The following is a 23,995-nucleotide window of genomic DNA, read 5'->3' as shown; positions in this document are numbered from 1 at the left end:
ACAGGATTTATCTGTCGGTAGTTCCAAGCACTTCGTTATCCACATCACTGTCATCACGTGTACTCCGGAAGAGAAATTTGGTACGTAACTTACATGACTAAATCCGGAAGCAACGCTGGCTCCTCGCCGTGCTCGGACCCCAGATCACGAATGGAGGGCGCCTATGTGGTCGTCTACCTCGGCCTAGCTCTCGTGTCACTGCTCATCGTGCTCGCGGGCCGCAGGCGCCGGGGCGCGCGCGGTGATGGTGCCGCCGACGGCCTGCGCCTGCCGCCGGGGCCGTGGCAGCTGCCGGTGATCGGGAGCCTGCACCACCTCCTCCTCGCCGGGCAGCTCCCTCACCGCGCGATGCGCGACCTGGCGCGGCGCCACGGGCCGGCCATGCTGCTCCGGCTCGGCGAGGTGCCCACGCTGGTGGTGTCCTCCCGGGAGGGCGCGCGCGAGGTGATGAGGACCCACGACACGGCGTTCGCGACGCGGCCCCTGAGCGCCACCATGCGCGTGCTCACCAACGGCGGCCGGGACATCATCTTCGCGCCCTACGGGGACTACTGGCGCCAGCTCCGGAAGATCGCCGTCGCGGAGCTCCTCACCGCGCGCCGCGTCCTCTCCTTCCGCGCCATCCGCGAGGAGGAGGTCGCCGCCGCGCTCCGCGGCGTCGCCGTGGCCGCGGCGGCCGCGCGCCCCGTGGACATGCGCGTGCTGCTGGCCGCGCTCGTGGCGGACAGCACGGTGCGCGCCGTGCTGGGCGACCGGTGCCGGGAGCGCGACGCGTTCCTCCGGGCGCTCGACCGCTCCATGCAGCTGGCGGCCGGGTTCAACCCGGCCGACCTGTGGCCATCCTCGCGGCTCGCCGCGCGGCTCAGCAGCGCCGTGCGCCGCGCTCAGGAGTGCCGCGACACCGTGTACGGCATCCTCGACGGCGTCGTCCGGGAGCACCTGGAGAGGATGGGCGGCGGCGGAGGCCACGACGAGGACCTGCTCTACGTGCTGCTGAGGATCCAGAAGGAGGGCGCGCTCCAGTTTCCGCTCGACATGGACGCCATCAAATCCGTCATCTTCGTAAGTGTTCTCGTCTAGTGGCTTCCGTGCTATCGTGATCATGTGACGTATTTTGTTGACGAACTATCCATTCAAAGTGGTTGAGACGTGTACGGTTTTATCAAAATGTTACTATGATCTAGAAATGGTTAATTTTGCTATCGTGAACTCGTGACCATGTGACTTTTTTGTTGACTTTTTCGAACCATGCAGCGGTGCTATCTATCATCTTTTGTTGACGAACTATCTATCCAAAGTAGTTGAAACGTGTAAGCCTGTATCAAAATGTTAGTGTAATCTTTCTTTTTTTTAGTGGAAAAATATTAGTGTAATCTAAGGATTGATTTCGCTTCCGCCATTTTTATGCTTTCTTTCATTTCGAAATAGAATTCGCCTATGCTTCAAGGAGTATTCTCTGTTACTAGCTAATAAATTCGCCGTTCATCGAAAAAGGCATACTTTCCCGTGCAGACCGGTCACCTTAGAAATTCCATGTTTTGCATGCAGGACATATTTGGCGCCGGCAGCGAGACGGCGGCGACCACGTTGGAGTGGGCCATGGCAGAGCTGATCAAGAACCCGAGGGTCATGCAAAAGGCGACGACGGAGGTGCGGCAAGCCTTCCATGCCCGCGGCACCGTGGCCGAGCATGCTCTAAGTGAGCTCACTTACCTACACCTGGTCATCCGGGAGACCCTGCGGCTGCACACTCCCCTACCGTTGTTGCTCCCGCGCGAGTGCCAGGAACCATGCCAGGTGCTGGGATACGATGTGCCGCGTGGTACGCAGGTGCTAGTCAACGCCTGGGCACTGGGCCGCGACGAGCGCTACTGGCCCGACGCGCCCGAGGAGTTCCGGCCGGAAAGGTTCAAGGGGGAGGCGGCGGCGGCCGACTTCGGAGGTGGCGACTTTGCGTTCCTGCCGTTTGGTGCCGGCCGGAGGATGTGCCCCGGGATGGCGTTCGGCCTCGCCAACGTCGAGCTGGCGCTCGCGAGCCTGCTCTTCCACTTTGACTGGGAGTGGTCGGGGCCAGAGTCGGCGGAGCTCGACATGACCGAGGCATTCGGGATCACCGCGCGGCGGAGGGACAAGCTCATGTTGCGCCCTGTTCTCCGGGTGCCTGTTCCCGGAGTCTAGTTGATATATAACTGTAAGAATTGGATGTATATTGTAAAAACTGTAATTATCCTTGCATAGCCAACTAGTGTAGCATATAATAACTTGTACAACAAACAAATTCCTGTGACCAACCGCACGTTCTCCTCCTCCTTTGCCCGACCAGTCGACCACCGTACAGCATCTCGCCGGAGATGGCCGTCGTCAAATCCGAGCCAATCTTCCCTGCCCGACCACTTGCCGCGGGAGTCACACATCACAGCTGCAAAGGATGACGAGGGCCGCTGCAAGCCGAGGTCAAGCGCTCACCTGGAAGCACATAGGGTCGTTCGTCGCGCTGGAAGTGCCCACGGCAACGACGACGAGCTCTGGTGCTGTGATCGACGAGCATGCTGTTGCAACCGGCAATACATGGGCTGGAATCGACTCACCGGGATGCTGGGACCGGTGATTTGCAGAGTTGCAACCCGTGGGGCGTCAGCGTCGCAGACAAACAACGCCGTGCTGCAACCGTCAGCGACGATGCTGGAACCATGGGTCAATTTTGCTGGAACCGGCAATTGATACAACTGCGGGCAGCAGCGACGAAGAAAGCAATGCCGTGCTGCAACCGTAACTGTGAGGCCATGGTGGTGCTGTGACGGGGAAAGGGGCAAGCTGCTGGAGCTGGCAACCGCAGCTTGGTGGGGGTGGAGCGTCACAGGCGATCTGCGGCAGAGACGCGCGGCCCTGTTTTTTCTCTGGACAGGAAGACAATTTGCAAATACGGCCACCGCGGTGACCGGCCAAAATTTTGGCCGGCCAATTGGCGCCTATCAATGGCCTTCTTGTAAACATAGATAGAAGCATCAGTAGAGTACAGACACCATCGCCAACTCAGATTGGAACCACATATCTTCCTTGCTGGGAGGCACTGTCTCGGCTCTTAGGGTGGAGCTCTATTCGTCTCGATCGATATTCTCTGTCACGTGTATAACGGCATGCTCATAACCTCGCTGACGAGAGCAATCAAACAGACCAAAACCCAATACTCCCTCCATCCAGTGTCAAAAAACGTCTTACATTATGGGACAGAGGGAGTAGTAAGCAAGCCGGACCGGAGCACCGAAAATCAAACTGACAACAAATCTCAACATGAGTGAGCATTGAAGGAACATGTAGGGTTAAAATTTACACTAGTACTAGCATATACAGAGGACTTGATTGAAAACAAAGCATTCTCTTTTTAACACTTAGTTGCCTCATTTGTAGAAGTCAAAGTCTGTTTCAGGCTTCTTGACGTTCGTTCGGTAACCCTTCTCAAAGTCCTTTGGGAAGATAACATACCGATTCTTGCGGACAGCATGCATGCCAGCTTCCTGGCAAATGGCAGCGATCTGTAAAAGACTTGACACAATGTTACTCTTTGAAACTTGTTATGGATAAGTTTCAAGACTAAATGATTTAAGGAAATTATCATGGACTAACTAATCTGAGGAGATGAAATTTCTTATGCTGCAGTAGTACGAGCAAAGATCAAAAGACCGTTTAACACAGTGAGATGGCACTCACATCAGCAGCACTGATTTTATCCGGCCTGGAGACATAATCTTCCAAATCAACCTCGTCGCTCAAGTTCATTTTAGCAGTACAAACCTGAAAGAAAGGAAGCCGTCATAATTATAAGGTGCAATAATTTCAAAAAGGATCAATAAACAAAGATTTCCATTAGTTCATAAATGCAAGCTTACAACTAATTACTTAATTGGAGCTATAGGTCAATTTATCCATAATACATGCCACAAAAAATGTGTGCCTTGTTAAACACCAATTTCTTTTAAAGATTAGTGTTTGAGAGCCATGTACTGCTCTAAAGATAATGACTGCAAGTGCAAGAACTATCAATTTCTTTTAAAGGCTTTCCAAACAAGGACTATCAATAACATCTTTCCAAACAAAGACAATGAATGCAAGTGCATAACTTACTTGGAAAACAAGCCTCTTCTGCCTCTGGTCTGGCAGAGGGAACTCAATTTTCCTGTCCAACCTTCCTAGACGCAACAGAGCGGGATCTAGAGTATCCGCCCGATTGGTCGCCATTATAACCTTCACATTCACTATCTGATCAAATCCATCCATCTGCATTGCATACAACATTCACAATGATAAATACTCGGACCAGTCAATGCATGAGAAAGTTGCACACAATAATCTTAACAATAGCCTTTTCAGAAAGTTACTTCCTATCCTTAAAAAAACTACATATACCAATTCTAAGAGCATGTATACATTTTGTAAAATTGGACACTAAAGAGCTTGAGCTTTACAATCTAAGTCACAGCTATTTTATTTATTTACATCTATATGCATGTTCCAAATGCATCATTGTCTAGGGTTAGAAGTGGCAAACAACTTGAGTTCCAGCAAACCTACTTGATTGAGTAGCTCCATCAAAATTCGCTGAACTTCCCGGTCAGCCCCGGTCTGAGCATCGAATCGAGCAGTGGCTATGGCGTCAACCTCATCAATGAATATTATAGCCGGGGCATTCTCTTTAGCCAAGCGGAATACATCCTGAACCATCCTTGGGCCCTAAGATGAGATAAATGATACAATGCATCAAGAAAAGACCTGATAAGTAGCAAACCAAAGAAAAACTTCACATAGTAGCAAATTCTTGTGTAAACCCTAAGAGGAATGTATGAAAGACTTAAATACCAGAATATTAAGAAGCATCACATAACATCACTGACAGCATGAATAATACGCTAAATATGTTTTTGGATGCATCACATAGTAGTTTATTTGCGTTGGTAATGCATACAGTAACTAAATATGGTTTCCATATAAGATGCATCATAATAATATAAACAAAAAGGAACGTGTGTCAGATGTTCACAGCATGCTTCAGTTCAAACAAGTGCTATTTTTTTAACGAACTGGGAATCTTGCGCATAATAAAGGAAATCTAAGCAACACATAACAAACTAGGAATCTATTGCATTGTCAAAGCTTAATGCATGCAATAGTTTTTGTGATAGTATAAGGACAACCGAATGCAGAAACAAGGTTACAACTATCCGCATCTTACCTCACCCAAGTACTTCTGCACAAACTCCGAGCCAACCACTCTGATAAAAGCAGCAGTAGTGTGATATGCCACAGCTTTAGCAAGCATGGTCTTACCAGTGCCTGGAGGACCATAGAGCAGCACCCCTCTTGGAGGATCAATACCAAAAGCAACCAATCCAGCATCACCCTGTTGTAGGAGTCGACAACACTATCGTTGATCTCATTGCTTCTCTGCCCACCAGGGGTTCGACGAGCAGTCCCCCAGCCATTACGGCGGTTATACCTACAACAAGTGATGTCAATGTTGTGCGTGAAGACACCCTCCCTGCAACAAGTGTCTGCTCCGCCACAGCGCACAACACCTGCTCGACCTCAGGTCTGGGCACCGCCGTCGGCACCATCCAGGCTACCGTGGTACCCCTTTACATGGCGGTCGTGCTCCCGTTCGATCCGCAGTTTCTGAAATCTGTGTCTCCTGTGATGTGCAACCTGCCAGCGGCCATGACGGAGATGGACTCAACAGCCTTGCTCAAGCTCCTGCCCACTTTGGAGTATCCCTGTGACACAAGCCCATCATTAGTAGTGACAGTCAGAATCCTACCTTCCGATGTTACATGTTATGAGTTCTTGACATTGCCATGGGATCCTGGACAACCAGCAATATATTTATCTGCATTAATCCATGCTCAAGGCTATGAGGCGAACAAGGCATAATTCTTGCCTGCTGTTCAAGTGCTTGGGTGGGACCTGATTAGTGGTTTCCATCATGAGAAGCCATGGGACCCTGGAACTTCCTTGTTGACTGCGCAATCTCGCATTACATACATGATGGGTTCTATGCAGGACAATTTCCATCTGCCACTGGTTTTCTGTCTTCAATGTGTGTAGCTAACAAATGCAGTATTTGAAGCTCCTCCTTGCTGGGAACGACACAGAATTAGGATATTTTGGAGTGGTGTTGCACCCAGTTTTCTAATGACCAATTTACTACAGGAGGACTTGAATGAGAAGCCAAAGTACAACGTTCCTGTTACATCTCTTGAAAGTGGATATGAGCTTCTGCACACATCACTCCTTTGGCGGACAAGTGCATTCTGTATCTTTCTTTGTTGCTCTGCTCGGTTTCAATGGAAGGTAGCCTGGCTGTTCTATCACCTACATGACTGTTACCTAGTGGCACTACTTCGACCGCCGATGCCGATAAAATATTTCACTCAAGTTGGGATATATAAAGTTCACAAACAAGAGAGTGAAGGGAGCCATAGTCTTCTTGCAACTAGTGAATTAGCACTTTGCTCTATGTATAAAAGAATGCTATAGGTCCATGAAGTTGTTCCTGGAAGCCCTTTATTGATCAAGCTTGTAGGACTTATTCCTGGAGATGAACTGTTATGGGGTAGTATAGTACTGCTACAGTCAGTTGGGTCCAGGCAATTCTTGCAACATGAGCTGCTGCAGCTGTGGCCTCTGTCACATCAAGAAAATGTCAGGCATGGGGCTATACAGGAAGATAACCTATTGGAATTGATGGGGACATTAGTGGTCCTGAAGCCTTGGCTTGCTTGGAAATACTCCTCTTTGGAAGAAAATTTTAGGTTGCCAAATTTTGTTCCAAGAGCTCTGTGTGACACATCACCATGGAATCCAGGGGATAGCAAGATCGGGTTGTCGAATATCGTGGTGATATCTTAGTGTGTTACACATTATGAATTTTTGGCATTGCCATGGAAGCCGGGACAACAAGCAAATAATTGTCACAAGTGTCGAGAGAGCATTGCCTCAGCGGCAGTTATCTGTGCTCGATATATCCTTGTTATTTGTCTCAAACAACTTCCAGTCCAGAGTACAAAACATTCCTGGTCCATCTGCTATGGAATTCTTCAGTCTGAGCATCTGTGGGGAGTTCTCATTGTGTCAATGGAGCTCTATAATGCTTGGTTTCAGTTGTCAACTCCTTTTGACAGGAGAATATTGTTTCAGCAGGGGGAGATGTGCAAGCAGCGTATCCAACCATCAGCCATAAGAATGATTAACATCTATCTGCAGCTACAAATGTTTATAACAAAGGGCAAGCTAGTAACAGGTCATGAACGAGCATGGTCCACATGCATTGTTGAAGCTCGTGAAACATTTGGTCTGGAGGATGGTGCTTTTATGCTGCTACTCATGCGATCTCAACTGAACTATACTTGCACGAGACACCAATGGAAGCTTTCCTGGTTCTTGTGTCACACAATTCTATTTTGCACTCCTGGAAGGATCTATCCTTGGGGTTCTCACCAATGTCAGTGGCGCTTGTGCCTTCTGCCAGAATGCTCTGCAGCTGTGATGGTAGACTGTTCTGCTGATGCTTACAAGTCCAGAAACCCATTCTTTGAAGCAATGGAATCCACGCGAGCTTCTAGTTCAGCCACATCAGCACAAAAATTGTGCAACAACAGGTAGGAGTATCATGGTGCCCACCTCCGCCCAGCACCACTACTACCTCAATGCCATCGTGGACAAGATTCACATCATCCACACCTTGTACCAAGATCAAATCTACCTCCGCCTTGGCTACTACCGTGAAGGCTACCACCACTATAGCAGTGCCATGGGACCCTGAGAAAAAACTCTCCAGCGTCGGCGTCGGCTTGTGGTCAAGCCGATTTTAAAAGGAGGAAGGAATGTCACGGGAATTACTTGCCATGAGGAGCCCAAGACGAGCCCACAAGTCCCAAGGGAGAGTGACCTGCCTATATAAACTACACTTCATCTCTGAGAGAGGGACATCGAAGAACTGAAGACTGAACCGGCCGCCGTTGGGTGTTTCCCCTCTCCCACCCCCTGGCTCTCGATTCCCTGACCCCCTTTCTTGCTGCTACTACCCGTATCTTGTATCCCAGATTCATAGCGTTTGAGTGAACAATATGTCCTAGATCGAGCTTTGTATCATTTGGTATTCAGAGCCTATTTTCCCCCACCACGCCACCCTCCTCAAGCAATCATGGCAGAGCTCGACCTGCAGAAGCTGCTGGCGGAGGCTACGCAGCAGCGGAGTAGCATCACCACCGCGCTCCTTGCGATCCAGAAGTCGCTCAACAAGATGCAGCTGACGGTCACCAAGATGGAGCCGGTGCCGACCTCCCTCGAGCCGGCTGTCAATGAGCTCCCCGCCTGGCGTTCTGGGGTGGACACGACGGTGGTCAAGCTGCAGACAGGCATTAGCGATATTCTAGGGCACCTCACCAAGATCGCCACCAGATCGTTCCCTACCAGCAGCTCCTCCACTAGGGCGCCCTCAAGGTGTTCGACAGAATGCCTTGTCCATGATGATGACTGGGTACATCCTATGTTTGCCAAAAGGAACCAATCCAGTGATGTCTACTACGCAACCTTCTTCTTGTAGACGTTGTTGGGCCTCCAAGTCTAGAGGTTTGTAGGACAGTAGCAAATTTCCCTCAAGTGGATGACCTAAGGATTATCAATCCGTGGGAGGCATAGGATGAAGATGGTCTCTCTCAAGCAACCCTGCAACCAAATAACAAAGAGTCTCTTGTGTCCCCAACACAACCAATACAATGGTAAATTGTATAGGTGCACTAGTTCGGTGAAGAGATGGTGATACAAGTGGTATATGGATGGTAGATAATAGTATTTGTAATCTGAAATTATAAAAACAGCAAGGTAACTAATGATAAAAGTGAGCGTAAACGGTATTGCAATGCGTTGAAACAAGGCCTAGGGTTCATACTTTCACTAGTGTAAGTCCTCTCAACAATAATAACATAATTGGATCACATAACTATCCCTCAACATGCAACAAAGAGTCACTCCAAAGTCACTAATAGCGGAGAACGAACGAAGAGATTATGGTAGGGTACGAAACCACCTCAAAGTTATTCTTTCCAATCAATCCGTTGGGCTATTCCTATAAGCGTCACAAACAGCCCTAGAGTTCGTACTAGAATAACACCTTAAGAAACAAATCAATCAAAACCCTAATGTCACCTAGATACTCCAGTGTCACCTCAAGTATCCATGGGTATGATTATACGATATGCATCACGCAATCTCAGATTCATCTATTCAACCAACACAAAGGACCTCAAAGAGTGCCCCAAAGTTCTACCGGAGAATCACGACGAAAACGTGTGCCAACCCCTATGCATAGGTTCATGGGCGGAACCCGCAAGTTGATCACCAAAACATACATCAAGTGAATCACGTGATATCCCATTGTCACCACAGATACGCACGGCAAGACATACATCAAGTGTTCTCAAATCTTTAAAGACTCAATCCGATAAGATTACTTCAAAGGGGAAACTCAATTCATTACAAGAGAGAAGAGGGGGAGGAGAAACATAGGATCCAACTATAATAGCAAAGCTCGCGATACATCAAGATCGTGCCAAATCAAGAACACGAGAGAGAGAGAGAGATCAAACACATAGCTACTGGTACATACCCTCAGCCCCGAGGGAGAACTACTCCCTCCTCATCATGGAGAGCACCGGGATGATGAAGATGGCCACCGAAGAAGAATTGCCCCCTCCGGCAGGGTGCCGGAACGGGTCTAGATTGGTTTTTGGTGGCTACGGAGGCTTCTGGCGGCGGAACTCCCGATCTATTTTGTGTTATGGAAGTTTTAGGGTACGACGATATATATGGGTACAGGAAGTACGTCGGAGGAGCCACGGGGGCCCCACGAGGCAGGGGGCGCGCCCTAGGAGGGTGGGCGCGCCTCCACCCTCGTGAGCACCTCCCGTATCTCCTGACGTGGAGTCCAAATCTATCTGGTGGCTTTCGTTCCAAAAATAACTTCTCCATTTGATTTCGTTCCGTTTCGACTCCGTTTGATATTCCTTTTCTTTGAAACACTGAAATAGGCATAAAACGACAAATCTGGGCTGGGCCTCCGGTTAATAGGTTAGTCCCAAAAATAATATAAAAGTGGAAAATAAAGCCCAATATTGCCCAAAACAGTAGATAATATAGCATGGAGCAATCAAAAATTATAGATACGTTGGAGACGTATCAAGCATCCCCAAGCTTAATTCCTGCTTGTCCTCGAGTAGGTAAATGATAAAAAGATAATTTTTGATGTGGAATGCTAGTTGGCATAATTTCAATGTAATTCTTCTTACTTGTGATATGAATATTCAGATTCGAAAGATTCAAGACAAAAGTTCATATTGACATAAAAATAATAATACTTCAAGCATACTAACTAAGAAATTATGTCTTCTTAAAATAACATGGCCAAAGAAAGCTATCCCTACAAAATCATATAGTCTGGCTATGCTCCATCTTCACCACACAAAATATTTAAATCATGCACAACCCCGATGACAAGCCAAGCAATTGTTTCATACTTTTGACATTCTCAAACTTTTTCAATCTTCACGCAATACATGAGCATGAGCCATGGACATAGCACTATAGGTGGAGTAGAATGGTGGTTGTGGAGAAGACAAAAAGGGAGAAGATAGTCTCACATCAACTAGGCGTATCAACGGGCTATGGAGATGGCCATCAATAGATATCAATGTGAGTGAGTAGGGATTGCCATGCAATGGATGCACTAGAGCTATAAGTGTATGAAAGCTCAACAAAAGAAACTAAGTGGGTGTGCATCCAACTTGCTTGCTCACGAAGACCTATGGCATTTTGAGGAAGCCCATCATCGGAATATACAAGCCAAGTTCTATAATGAAAGATTCCCACTAGTATATGAAAGTGACAACATAGGAGACTCTCTATCATGAAGATCATGGTGCTACTTTGAAGCACAAGTGTGGTAAAAGGATAGTAGCATTGTCCCTTCTCTCTTTTTCTCTCATTTTTTTATTTTTTTATTTGGGCCTTTTCTCTTTTTTATGGCCTCTTTTCTTTCTTTTTTTTATTTGGGCTTCTTTGGCCTCTTTTATTTATTTTCGTCCGGAGTCTCATCCCGACTTGTGGGGGAATCATAGTCTCCATCATCCTTTCCTCACTGGGACAATGCTCTAATAATGATGATCATCACACTTTTATTTACATACAACTCAAGAATTACAACTCGATACTTAGAACAAGATATGACTCTATATGAATGCCTCCGGCGGTGTACCGGGATGTGCAATGACTCATGAGTGACATGTATGAAAGAATTATCAATGGTGGCTTTGCCACAAATACAATGTCAACTACGTGATCATGCTAAGCAATATGACAATGATGAAGCGTGTCATAATAAATGGAACGGTGGAAAGTTGCATGGCAATATATCTCGGAATGGCTATGGAAATGCCATAATAGGTAAGTATGGTGGCTGTTTTGAGGAAGGTATATGGTGGGCTTATGGTACCGGCAAAAGTTGCGCAGTATTAGAGAGGCTAGCAATGCTGGAAGGGTGAGAGTGCGTATAATCCATGGACTCAACATTAGTCATAAAGAATTCATATACTTATTGCAAAAATCTATTAGTTATCGAAACAAAGTACTACGCGCATGCCCCTAGGGGGATAGATTGGTAGGAAAAGACCATCGCTCGTCCCCGACCGCCACTCATAAGGAAGACAATCAATAAATAAATCATGCTCCGACTTCATCACATAACGGTTCACCATACGTGCATGCTACGGGAATCACAAGCTTCAACACAAGTATTTCTCAAATTCACAACTACTCAACCAGCATGACCCTAATATTACCATCCTCATATCTCAAAACAATCATCAAGTATCAAACTTCTCTTAGTATTCAACACACTCATAAGAGAATTTTATTATTAATCTTGTATACCTAGCATATTAGTATTTTAAGCAAATTACCATGCTATTTAAGACTCTCAAAATAATCTAAGTGAATCATGAGAGTTCATCTATTTATTCAAAATAAAACTACCACCATGCTCTAAAAGATATAAGTGAAGCACTAGAGCAAATGACAAACTACTCCGAAAGATATAAGTGAAGATCAATGAGTAGTCGAATAATTATGCAACCATGTGAAGACTCTCTAACATTTAATAATTTCAGATCTTGGTATTTTATTCGAACAGCAAGCAAAGCAAAACAAAATGGCATCTACGAATATCAAACATTAGGTGAAGAAGCAAAAAACTTAGGATCAACCGAAACTAACCGATAATTGTTGAAGAAGAAAGGTGGGATGCCAACCGGGGCATCCCCAAGCTTAGATGCTTGGGACTTCTTGAAATATTATGTTGGGGTGCCTTGGGAATCCCCAAGCTTGAGCTTTTGTGTCTCCTTAATTCCTCTCATATCACGGTCTCCCTAAATCTCAAAAGCTTCATCCACACAAAACTCAACAAGGACTCGTGAGATAAGTTAGTATAAACCATTGCAAAACCTTATCATACTCTACTGTAGCAAATCACTAAAATTAGTATTCAACATTTCATACTAAATTCCTCTGCATATTTAATAGTCCTATCCTCAAATAGAATCATTAAAGAAGTAAACATATGCAAACAATGCAAACATAACAGCAATCTGCCTAAATAGGATAGTCTGTAAAGAATGCTGCAACATCCATACTTTGCTAGCTCCAAAAATTATGAAAGAAAATTTCCACTGTAGTAAATTTATCAGATCTTAATATGCAAAAGGTTTCAACATTTTATCATATTCTGACTTTTCTAGGGAATTATTGCAACAGCAGTAAACTTTCTGTTTTCAAACAGCAACATGTGGGCTTCTAAAATAGGCATAGTAAAGGCTATCAATGCCACTTTTATTGAAATAAAAGATGCAAAACATTGTTATAAATAACATAAAGCAAATCTTAACAAAATAAATTGACGCTCCAAGCAAAACACATATCATGTGGCGAATAAAAATATAGCTCCAAGTAAAGTTACCGATGAACGAAGACGAAAGAGGGGATGCCTTCCGGGGCATCCCCAAGCTTAGGCTCTTGGTTGTCCTTGAATATTACCTTGGGGTGCCTTGGGCATCCCCAATATTAGGCTCTTGACACTCCTTATTCCATAGTCCATCGAATCCTTACCCAAAACTTGAAAACTTCACAACACAAAACTTAACAGAAAACTCGTAAGCTCCGTTAGTATAAGAAAACAAAAGACCACTTCAAGGTACTGTAATGAACTCATTCTTTATTTATATTGGTGTTAAACCTACTGTATTACAACTTCTCCATGGTTTATAAACTATTTTAATAGCCATAGATTCATCAAAATAAGCAAACAACACACGAAAAACAGAATCTGTCAAAAACAGAACAGTCTGTAGTAATCTGGATCAAACGTATACTTCTGGAACTCATAAAATTCTCAAATAAATTGCTGGACCTGAGGAATTTATATATTAATCATCTGCAAAAATAATTAACTAAATAACACTCTCCAAATAAAAATGGCAGCAATTCTCGTGAGCGCTAAAGTTTCTGTTTTTTACAGCATGATCAACTAGACTTCACCCAAGTCTTCCCAAAGGTTCTACTTGGCACAAACACTAATTAAAAGCATAAAACCACATCTAAACATAGGATAGATGAATTATTTATTACTAAACAGGAACAAAAAGCAAGGAATAAAAATAAAGTTGGGTTGCCTCCCAACAAGCGCTATCGTTTAAAGCCCCTAGCTAGGCATGATGATTTCAATGATGCTCACATAAAGGATAAGAATTGTAACATAAAGAGAGCATCATGAAGAATATGACTAGAAAATTTAAGTCTAACTAACTTCCTATGCATAGGGATTTTGTGAGAAAACAACTTATGGGAACAATAATCAACTAGCATAGGAGGGCAAAACAAGCATAACTTCAAAACTTTAAGCACATAGAGAGGAAACTTGATATTATTGCAATTCCTACAAGCATATATTCCTCCCTCATAATAATTTTCAGTAGAATCATGAATGAATTCAACAATATAACCAGCACCTAAAGCATTCTTTTCATGGTCAACACGCATAGAATTTTTATTACTCTCCACATAAGCAAAATTCTTCTTATTCGGAATAGTGGGAGTATCATAGGAAACTTGAATACTATAAATTGTTTCCACACTAAAAGAGTAATGTTCAGAGAAGGGGTAATCATAACCATGAAAAGTTTTATAAATATAATCACTACTTTTTATAGCATAAGTATCATCACAATAATCATCATAAGTAGGAGGCATGCTATCATCATTATAAACTTGCATATCAAAACTTGAGAGACTAAAAATATCATCTTCATTAATCACAGCTTCCCCAAGCTTGGGACAAACATTAATTGCAGCAAATATATTCTCAAAAACATCATCTTCATCAAACATAGCATCCCCAAGCTTGGGCGTTTTCATATCATAAGCATAATCACTTTCATCATCAATAGTATGGATAGCACCAATAGTATAGCAATTATCATATTCTTCCAAGAAAGTGCCAAAAAGATTTTCAAGATCATAAGAAGTATCATTATCTTCCACAATTATATTTTCATGAGGCACAATAGTAATAGGAGCAGCATTATTGGGAGAGATATCTTTTTACCTCTCTTCCTTTTTCTTTTATTCTTCTTCACCACAGCATGTGTGGGTTCAATCCTCTTTTTGGAGCTCCTTATTAATGAGATTGGTTGAATATGAGGCTCCTCCTCGTTACCTGATTCATCATAGGAAATAATAGGAGGATATTGGGAAGTATATTCCCTTTCATTAGTATTCTATTCATCTTCTATTTGTTTTCTTTTCTTTATGTAGTTGGCAATATAAGGATTTTCAATACAATTCACCGCACAATACATATAAATTTCCTCTAGATCAAAACCAAGAAGTTTATAACGGGCAAATTCCGGAAGATAGTTAGTTATACGTTTCATTTCTTCATAGCCCATAAGCAAACTAAGTTCATTATAGTGTGCAAGGGAAATCAAGTCATCACAATTTTTGGACATGATTAGATCATGAAACAATTTGCATCGGATAGCTAAATGACCACTTTCATTGCAAAGTCCACAAGTACGGCCAAGAAAATTTAAATTTTCAGCACAATCATCTAGCCTTTCTTGCAACAATTTAGTTTCTAAGTACTTATGCCTCATGCAATATCTATCTTCCCTATTTGGTGTGTACTTACAAACGCAGTCTACTCCACAAAAATTGACATATTTATAGGAGGCATTTTCATCATAACTAGTGCAATCATCATTAGCATCATGGATATTCAAAGAATTCATACTAATAACCTTGCAATCATGCTCATCATTCAAATATTTAGTGCCAAACATTTTATAGATTTCTTCTTCTAGCACTTGAGCACAATTTTCCTTTCCATCATACTCACAAAAGATATTAAAAATATGAAGCGTATGAGACAAACTTAATTCCATTTTTTTGTAATTTTCTTTTATAAACTAAACTAGTGATAAAACAAGAAACTAAAAGACTCGATTGCAAGATCTAAAGATATACCTTCAAGCACTCACCTTCCTGGCAACGGCGTCAGAAAAGAGCTTGATGTCTACTACACAACCTTCTTCTTGTAGACGTTGTTGGGCCTCCAAGTGCAGATGTTTGTAGGACAGTAGAAAATTTTGCCCCAAGTGGATGACCTAAGGTTTATCAATCCGTGGGAGGCGTAGGATGAAGATGGTCTCTCTCAAGCAACCCTGCAACCAAATAACAAAGAGTCTCTTGTGTCCCCAACACACCCAATACAATGGTAAATTGTATAGGTGCACTAGTTCGGTGAAGAGATGGTGATACAAGTGGTATATGGATGGTAGACAATAGTATTTGTAATCTGAAAATATAAAAACAGCAAGGTAACTAATGATAAAAGTGAGCGTAAACCGTATTGCAATGCGTTGAAACAAGGCCTAGGGTTCATACTTTCACTAGTGTAAGTCCTCTCAACAATAATAACATAATTGGATCACATAACTATCCCTCAACATGCAACAAAGAGTCACTCCAAAGTCACTAATAGCGGAGAACGAACGAAGAGATTATGGTAGGGTACAAAACCACCTCAAAGTTATTCTTTCCAATCAATCTGTTGGGCTATTCCTATAAGCGTCACAAACAGCCCTAGAGTTCGTACTAGAATAACACCTTAAGACACAAATCAATCAAAACCCTAATGTCACCTAGATACTCCAATGTCACCTCAAGTATCCGTGGGTATGATTATACGATATGCATCACACAATCTCAGATTCATCTATTCAACCAACATAAAGGACCTCAAAGAGTGCCTCAAAGTTCTACCGGAGAATCACGACGAAAACGTGTGCCAACCCCTATGCATAGGTTCATGGGCGGAACCCGCAAGTTGATCACCAAAACATACATCAAGTGAATCACGTGATATCCCATTGTCACCACAGATACGCACGGCAAGACATACATCAAGTGTTCTCAAATCTTTAAAGACTCAATCCGATAAGATTACTTCAAAGGGGAAACTCAATTCATTACAAGAGAGAAGAGCGGGAGGAGAAACATAGGATCCAACTATAATAGCAAAGCTCGCGATACATCAAGATCGTGCCAAATCAAGAACACGATAGAGAGAGATCAAACACATAGCTACTGGTACATACCCTCAGTCCCAAGGGAGAACTACTCCCTCCTCATCATGGAGAGCACCGGGATGATGAAGATGGCCACCGGAGAAGGATTGCCCCTCTGGCAGGGTGCCGGAACAGGTCTAGATTGGTTTTTGGTGGGTACGAAGGCTTCTTGAGGATACTCCAATGTCACCTTTGTTGGGGAACGTAGCAGAATTTTAAAATTTTCTACGCATCACAAAGATCAATCTATGGAGTCATCTAGCAACGAGGGAGAGAGGAGTGCATCTACATACCCTTGTAGATCACGAGCGGAAGCGTTCAAGAGAACGGGGTTGATGGAGTCGTACTCGTCGTGATCCAAATCACCGAAGATCCTAGCGCCGAACGGACGGCACCTCCGCGTTCAACACACGTACGGAGCGTGGACGTCTCCCGCGCCTTGATCCAGCAAGGAGGAGGGAGAGGTTGAGGAAGAGGGCTCCAACAGCAGCACGACGGCATGGTGGTGGTGAAGCTGCAGTACTCCGGCAGGGCTTCGCCAAGCTCTTACGAAGGAGGAGAGGTGTTGGCGAGCGGAGGGGCTGTGCCTTGGATGTTGTGTGCAGCCCTCCCCTTACCCCTCTATTTATAGGGGAAGGAGGAAGGGGGCCAGCCCCCTCTAAATGAGATCTAGAGGGTGGGCGGCCAAGGGGAGGGGGCTTGCTCCCCAAGCAAGGAGGGCGCCCCTTTTAGGGTTTCCCCCCAACCCTAGGCGCATGGGCCCAAGGGGGGATGCGGGCAGCCCATGTAGGGCTGGTTTCCTTTCCTCTACAGCCCATTAGGCCCTCCGAGAGAGGTGGCCCCTCCCGGTGGACCCCCGGAACCCCTCCGGTGGCCCCGGTACAATACCGATATGCCCCCGAACCTTTCCGATGACCGTATGACAACTTCCTACATATAAATCTTCACCTCCGGACCATTCCGGAACTCCTCGTGACGTCCGGGATCTCATCCGGGACTCCGAACAACATTTGGTAATCACATACAAGTCTTCCTAACAACCCTAGCGTCACCGAACCTTAAGTGTGTAGACCCTACGGGTTCGGGAGACATGCAGACATGACCGAGACGACTCTCCGGTCAATAACCAACAGCGGGATCTGGATACCCATGTTGGCTCCCACATGCTCCTCGATGATCTCATCGGATGAACCATGATGTCGAGGATTCAATCAATCCGTATACAATTCCCTTTGTCAATCGGTACGTTACTTGCCCGAGACTCTATCATCGGTATCCCAATACCTTGTTCAGTCTCGTTACCGGCAAGTCACTTTACTCGTACCATAATGCATGATCCCGTTATCAACCACTTGATCACATTGAGCTCATTATGATGATGCATTACCGAGTGGGCCCAGAGATACCTCTCCGTCATACGGAGTGACAAATCCCAGTCTCGATTCGTGCCAACCCAACAGACACTTTCGGAGATACCTGTAATGTACCTTTATAGTCACCCAGTTACATTGTGACGTTTGGCACACCCAAGGCACTCCTACAGTATCCGGGAGTTGCACAATCTCATGGTCTAAGGAAATGATACTTGACATTCAGAAAAGCTACAGCAAATTAACTACACGATCTTTGAGCTATGCTTAGAATTGGGTCTTGTCCATCACATCATTCTCCTAATGATGTGATCCCGTTATCAATGACATCCAATGTCCATAGTCAGGAAACCATGACTATCTTTTGATCAACGAGCTAGTCAACTAGAGGCTCACTAGGGACGTGTTGTGGTCTATGTATTCACACATGCATTACGATTTCCGGATAACACAATTATAGCATGAACAATAGACAATTATCATGAACAAAGAAATATAATAATAACCATTTTATTATTGCCTCTAGGGCATATTTCCAATAGTCTCCCACTTGCACTAGAGTCAATATTCTAGTTACATTGTGATGAATCGAACACCCATGCAGTTCTGATGTTGATCATGTTTTGCTCTAGGGAGAGGTTTAGTCAACGGATCTGCCACATTCAGGTCCGTATGTACTTTACAAATCTCTATGTCTCCATTTTGAACACTTTCACGAATGGAGTTGAAGCGACGCTTGATATGCCTGGTCTTCCTGTGAAACCTGGGCTCCTTGGCAAGGGCAATAGCTCCAGTGTTGTCACATAAGAGAGTCATCGGGCCCGACGCATTGGGTATGACTCCTAGGTCGGTAATGAACTCCTTCACCCAGACTGCTTCTTGTACTGCCTCCGAGGCTGCCATGTACTCCGCTTCACATGTAGATCCCGCCACAATGCTTTGCTTGCAACTGCACTAGCTTACTGCCCCACCATTCAAAATATACACATATCCGGTTTGTGACTTAGAGTCATCCAGATCTGTGTCGAAGCTAGCATCGACGTAACCCTTTACGACGAGCTCTTCGTCACCTCCATAAACGAGAAACATTTCCTTAGTCCTTTTCAGGTACTTCAGGATATTCTTGACCGCTGTCCAGTGTTCCATGCCGGGATTACTTTGGTACCTTCCTACCAAACTTATGGCAAGGTTTACATCAGGTCTGGTACACAGCATAGCATACATGATAGACCCTATGGCCGAGGCATAGGGGACGACACTCATCTTTTCTCTATCTTCTACCGTGGTCGGGCATTGAGCCGTGCTCAATCTCGTACCTTGCAATACAGGCAAGAACCCCTTCTTTGACTGATCCATTTTGAACTTCTTCAATATCTTGTCAAGGTACGTACTCTGTGAAAGACCAATGAGGCGTCTCGATCTATCTCTATAGATCTTGATGCCTAATATATAAGCGGCTTCTCCAAGGTCCTTCATTGAAAAACACTTGTTCAAGTAGGCCTTTATGCTTTCCAAGAATTCTATATCATTTCCCATCAACAGTATGTCATCCACATACAATATGAGAAATGCTACAGAGCTCCCACTCACTTTCTTGTAAATGCAGGCTTCTCCATAAGTCTGCATAAACCCAAATGCTTTGATCATCTCATCAAAACAAATGTTCCAACTCTGAGATGCTTGCACTAGCCCATAAATCGAGCGTTGGAGCTTGCACACCTTGTCAGCATTCTTAGGATCGACAAAACCTTCCGGCTGCATCATATACAATTCTTCCTTAAGGAAACCATTAAGGAATGCCGTTTTGATGTCCATTTGCCATATCTCATAATCATAGAATGCGGCAATTGCTAACATGATTCGGACGGACTTCAGCTTCGCTACGGGTGAGAAAGTCTCATCGTAGTCAACCCCTTGAACTTGTCGATAACCCTTAGCGACAAGCCGAGCTTTATAGATGGTCACATTACCATCCGCGTCTGTCTTCTTCTTAAAGATCCATTTATTGTCTATGGCTCGCCGATCAACGGGCAAGTCAGTCAAAGTCCATACTTCGTTTTCATACATGGATCCTATCTCGGATTTCATGGCTTCCAGCCATTTGTCGGAATCCGGGCCCGCCATCGCTTCTTCATAGTTCGAAGGTTCACCGTTGTCTAACAACATGATTTCCAAGACAGGGTTGCCGTACCACTCTGGTGCGGAACGTGTCCTTATGGACCGACGAAGTTCAGTAGCAACTTGATCTGAAGTTTCATGATCATCATCATCAACTTCCTCTCTAGTCGGTGCAGGCACCTCAGGAACACTTTCTTGAGCTGCGCCACTTACCGGTTCAAGAGGTAATACTTCATCAAGTTCTACCATCCTCCCACTTATTTCTTTCGAGAGAAACTCTTTCTCTAGAAAGGACCCATTCTTGGCAACAAAGATCTTGCCTTCGGATCTGAGGTAGAAGGTATACCCAACAGTTTCTTTAGGGTATCCTATGAAGACGCATTTTTCGGACTTGGGTTCGAGCTTTTCAGGTTGAAGTTTCTTGACATAAGCATCGCATCCCCAAACTTTTAGAAACGACAGCTTAGGTTTCTTCCCAAACCATAATTCATACGGTGTCGTCTCAACGGATTTTGACGGAGCCCTATTTAAAGTGAATGCGGTAGTCTCTAAAGCATAGCCCCAAAACGATAGCGGTAAATCGGTAAGAGACATCATAGATCGCACCATATCTAATAGAGTGCGATTACGACGTTCGGACACACCATTACGCTGAGGTGTTCCAGGCGGCGTGAGTTGTGAAACTATTCCACATTTTCTTAAGTGTGTGCCAAATTCGTGACTCAAGTATTCTCCCCCATGATCTGATCGCAAGAACTTGATTTTCCTGTCACGTTGATTCTCAACCTCACTCTGAAATTCCTTGAACTTTTCAAAGGTCTCAGACTTGTGTTTCATTAAGTAGACATACCCATATCTACTCAAGTCATCAGTGAGGGTGAGAACATAACGATAGCCACCGCGAGCCTCAACACTCATTGGACCGCACACATCAGTATGTATGATTTCCAATAAGTTGGTTGCTCGCTCCATTGTTCCTGAGAATGGAGTCTTGGTCATTTTACCCATGAGGCATGGTTCGCACGTGTCAAATGATTCGTAATCAAGAGACTCTAAAAGTCCATCTGCATGGAGCTTCTTCATGCGTTTGACACCTATGTGACCAAGGCGGCAGTGCCACAAGTATGTGGGACTATCATTATCAACCTTACATCTTTTGGTATTCACACTATGAATATGTGTAGCATTACGCTCGAGATTCATTAAGAATAAACCATTCACCATCGAAGCATGACCATAAAACATATCTCTCATATAAATAGAACAACCATTATTCTCGGATTTAAATGAGTAGCCATCTCGAATTAAACGAGATCCTATTACAATGTTCATGCTCAAAGCTGGCACTAAATAACAATTATTGAGGTTTAAAACTAATCCCGTAGGTAAATGTAGAGGTAGCGTGCCGACGGCGATCACATCGACCTTGGAACCATTCCCGACGCGCATCGTCACCTCGTCATTCGCCGGTCTTCGCTTATTCCGCAGCTCCTGCTTTGAGTTACAAATGTGAGCAACCGCACCGGTATCAAATACCCATGAGCTACTACGAGTACTGGTAAGGTACACATCAATTACATGTATATCACATATACCTTTCATGTTGCCGGCCTTCTTGTCCGCTAAGTATTTGGGGCAGTTCCGCTTCCAGTGACCACTTCCCTTGCAATAAAAACACTCAGTCTCGGGCTTGGGTCCATTCTTTGGCTTCTTCCCGGCAGCTTGCTTACCGGGCGTGGCAACTCCCTTGACGTCCTTCTTGAAGTTCTTCTTACCCTTGCCTTTCTTGAACTTAGTGGTTTTATTCACCATCAACACTTGATGTTCCTTTTTGACTTCTACCTCTGCTGATTTCAGCATTGAATATACCTCAGGAATGGTCTTTTCCATCCCCTGCATATTGAAGTTCATCACAAAGCTCTTGTAGCTCGGTGGAAGCGACTGAAGGATTCTGTCAATGACCGCGTCATTCGGGAGATTAACTCCCAGCTGAGTCAAGCGGTTATGCAACCCAGACATTTTGAGTATGTGCTCACTGACAGAACTATTTTCCTCCATCTTACAGCTGAAGAACTTGTCGGAGACTTCATATCTCTCGACCCGGGCATGAGCTTGAAAAACCATTTTCAGCTCTTCGAACATCTCATATGCTCCGTGTCTCTCAAAACACTTTTGGAGCCCCGGTTCTAAGCTGTAAAGCATGCCGCACTGAACGAGGGAGTAATCATCAGCACGTGACTGCCAAGCGTTCATAACGTCTTGGTTCTGTGGGACAGGTGCGTCACCTAGCGGTGCTTCTAGGACATAATCTTTCTTGGTAGTTATGAGGATGATCCTCAGGTTCCGGACCCAGTCCGTATAGTTGCTGCCATCGTCTTTCAGCTTGGTTTTCTCTAGGAACGCGTTGAAGTTGAGGACAACGTGGGCCATTTGATCTACAAGACATATTGTAAAGATTTTAGACTAAGTTCATGATAATTAAGTTCATCTAATCAAATTATTCAATGAACTCCCACTCGGATAGACATCCCTCCAATCATCTAAGTATAACATGATCCGAGTTAACTAGGCCGTGTCCGATCATCACATGAGACGGACTAGTCAACATCGGCGAACATCTTCATGTTGATCGTATCTTCTATACGACTCATGCTCGACCTTTTGGTCTTCTGTGTTCCGAGGCCATGTCTGTACATGCTAGGCTCGTCAAGTCAACCTAAGTGTATTGCGTGTGTAAAAGGCTTACACCCGTTGTATTTGAACGTTAGAATCTATCACACCCGATAATCACGTGGTGCTTCGAAACAACGAACCTTCGCAACGGTGCACAGTTAGGGGGAACACTTTCTTGAAATTATTTCGAGGGATCATCTTATTTAAGCTACCGTCGTTCTAAGCAAATAAGATGCAAAACATGATAAACATCACATGCAATCAAATAGTGACATGATATGGCCAATATCATTTGCTCCTTTTGATCTCCATCTTCGGGGCTCCATGATCATCGTTGTCACCGGCATGACACCATGATCTCCATCATCATGATCTCCATCATTGTGTCTTCTTGAAGTTTTCTCGTTATCTATTACTTCTACTACTATGGCTAACGCTTTAGCAATAAAGTAAAGTAATTACATGACATTTATGTTGACACGCGGGTCATAAATAAATAAAGACAACTCCTATGGCTCCTGCCAGTTGTCATACTCATCGACATGCAAGTCGTGATTCCTATTACAAGAACATGATCATCTCATACATCACATATATCATTCATCACATCCTTCGGCCATATCACATCACAAAACACTTGCTGCAAAAACAAGTTAGACGTCCTCTAATTGTTGTTGCAAGTTTTTACGTGGCTGCTATAGGATTCTAGCAAGAACGTTTCTTACCTACGCCAAAATCACAACGTGAATTGCCAATTTCTATTTACCCTTCATAAGGACCCTGTTCATCGAATCCGATCCGACTAAAGTGGGAGAGACAGACACCCGCCAGCCACCTTATGCAACTAGTGCATGTCAATCGGTGGAACCAGTCTCACGTAAGCGTACGTGTAAGGGCGGTCCGGGCCGCTTCATCCCATGATGCCGCCGAATCAAGATAAGACTAGTAACGGCAAGTAAATTGATAATATCGACGCCCACAACTGCTTTGTGTTCTACTCGTGCATAGTAACCACGCATAGACCTAGCTCATGATGCCACTGTTGGGGAACGTAGCAGAATTTTCAAATTTTCTACGCATCACCAAGATCAATCTATGGAGTCATCTAGC

The 23,995-nt window shown here is 44.6% G+C and overlaps 2 protein-coding genes across 2 annotated transcripts; one reads left to right on the top strand and one right to left on the bottom strand.

The window, feature by feature from the left end:
• The first annotated feature begins 55 nt into the window (after nt 1-55).
• LOC125528852 (dolabradiene monooxygenase-like) lies at nt 56-2,310 on the top strand. Its single transcript, XM_048693282.1, has 2 exons — nt 56-1,062; nt 1,549-2,310. The coding sequence occupies exons 1-2, from the start codon at nt 94-96 to the stop codon at nt 2,176-2,178; spliced, it is 1,599 nt and encodes a 532-aa protein (XP_048549239.1). The 5' UTR covers nt 56-93; the 3' UTR covers nt 2,179-2,310.
• A 1,088-nt stretch (nt 2,311-3,398) lies between these two features.
• On the bottom strand, nt 3,399-5,609 carry LOC125533113 (26S proteasome regulatory subunit 6B homolog). Its single transcript, XM_048696883.1, has 6 exons — nt 5,496-5,609; nt 5,228-5,395; nt 4,570-4,728; nt 4,123-4,275; nt 3,709-3,792; nt 3,399-3,533 (listed from the first exon to the last, which is right to left on the bottom strand). Exons 1-6 carry the CDS (start codon nt 5,607-5,609, stop codon nt 3,399-3,401), a joined length of 813 nt encoding a protein of 270 aa, XP_048552840.1.
• Between the last annotated feature and the right edge of the window lie 18,386 nt (nt 5,610-23,995).

Source organism: Triticum urartu, chromosome 1, assembly GCF_003073215.2.
Source record: "Triticum urartu cultivar G1812 chromosome 1, Tu2.1, whole genome shotgun sequence".
NCBI classification, from domain to species: domain Eukaryota; kingdom Viridiplantae; phylum Streptophyta; class Magnoliopsida; order Poales; family Poaceae; genus Triticum; species Triticum urartu.
Note: the sequence above shows the minus strand (reverse complement) of the source record. Positions and strands in the feature narration are given on the sequence as shown.

Bases quoted from the DNA above. Each gene is read 5' to 3' on its own strand.
- LOC125528852 (XM_048693282.1), top strand. From the start codon at position 94: ATGACTAAATCCGGAAGCAACGCTGGCTCCTCGCCGTGCTCGGACCCC. The intron at 1,063-1,548 runs GTAAGTGTTCTC...TTTTGCATGCAG, and splicing joins CCATCAAATCCGTCATCTTC to GACATATTTGGCGCCGGCAG.
- LOC125533113 (XM_048696883.1), bottom strand. From the start codon at position 5,609: ATGGTGCCGACGGCGGTGCCCAGACCTGAGGTCGAGCAGGTGTTGTGC. The intron at 5,396-5,495 runs GTAGGTATAACC...CTCCTACAACAG, and splicing joins CAACATTGACATCACTTGTT to GGTGATGCTGGATTGGTTGC. The intron at 3,534-3,708 runs GTGAGTGCCATC...AGTCTTTTACAG, and splicing joins ATAAAATCAGTGCTGCTGAT to ATCGCTGCCATTTGCCAGGA.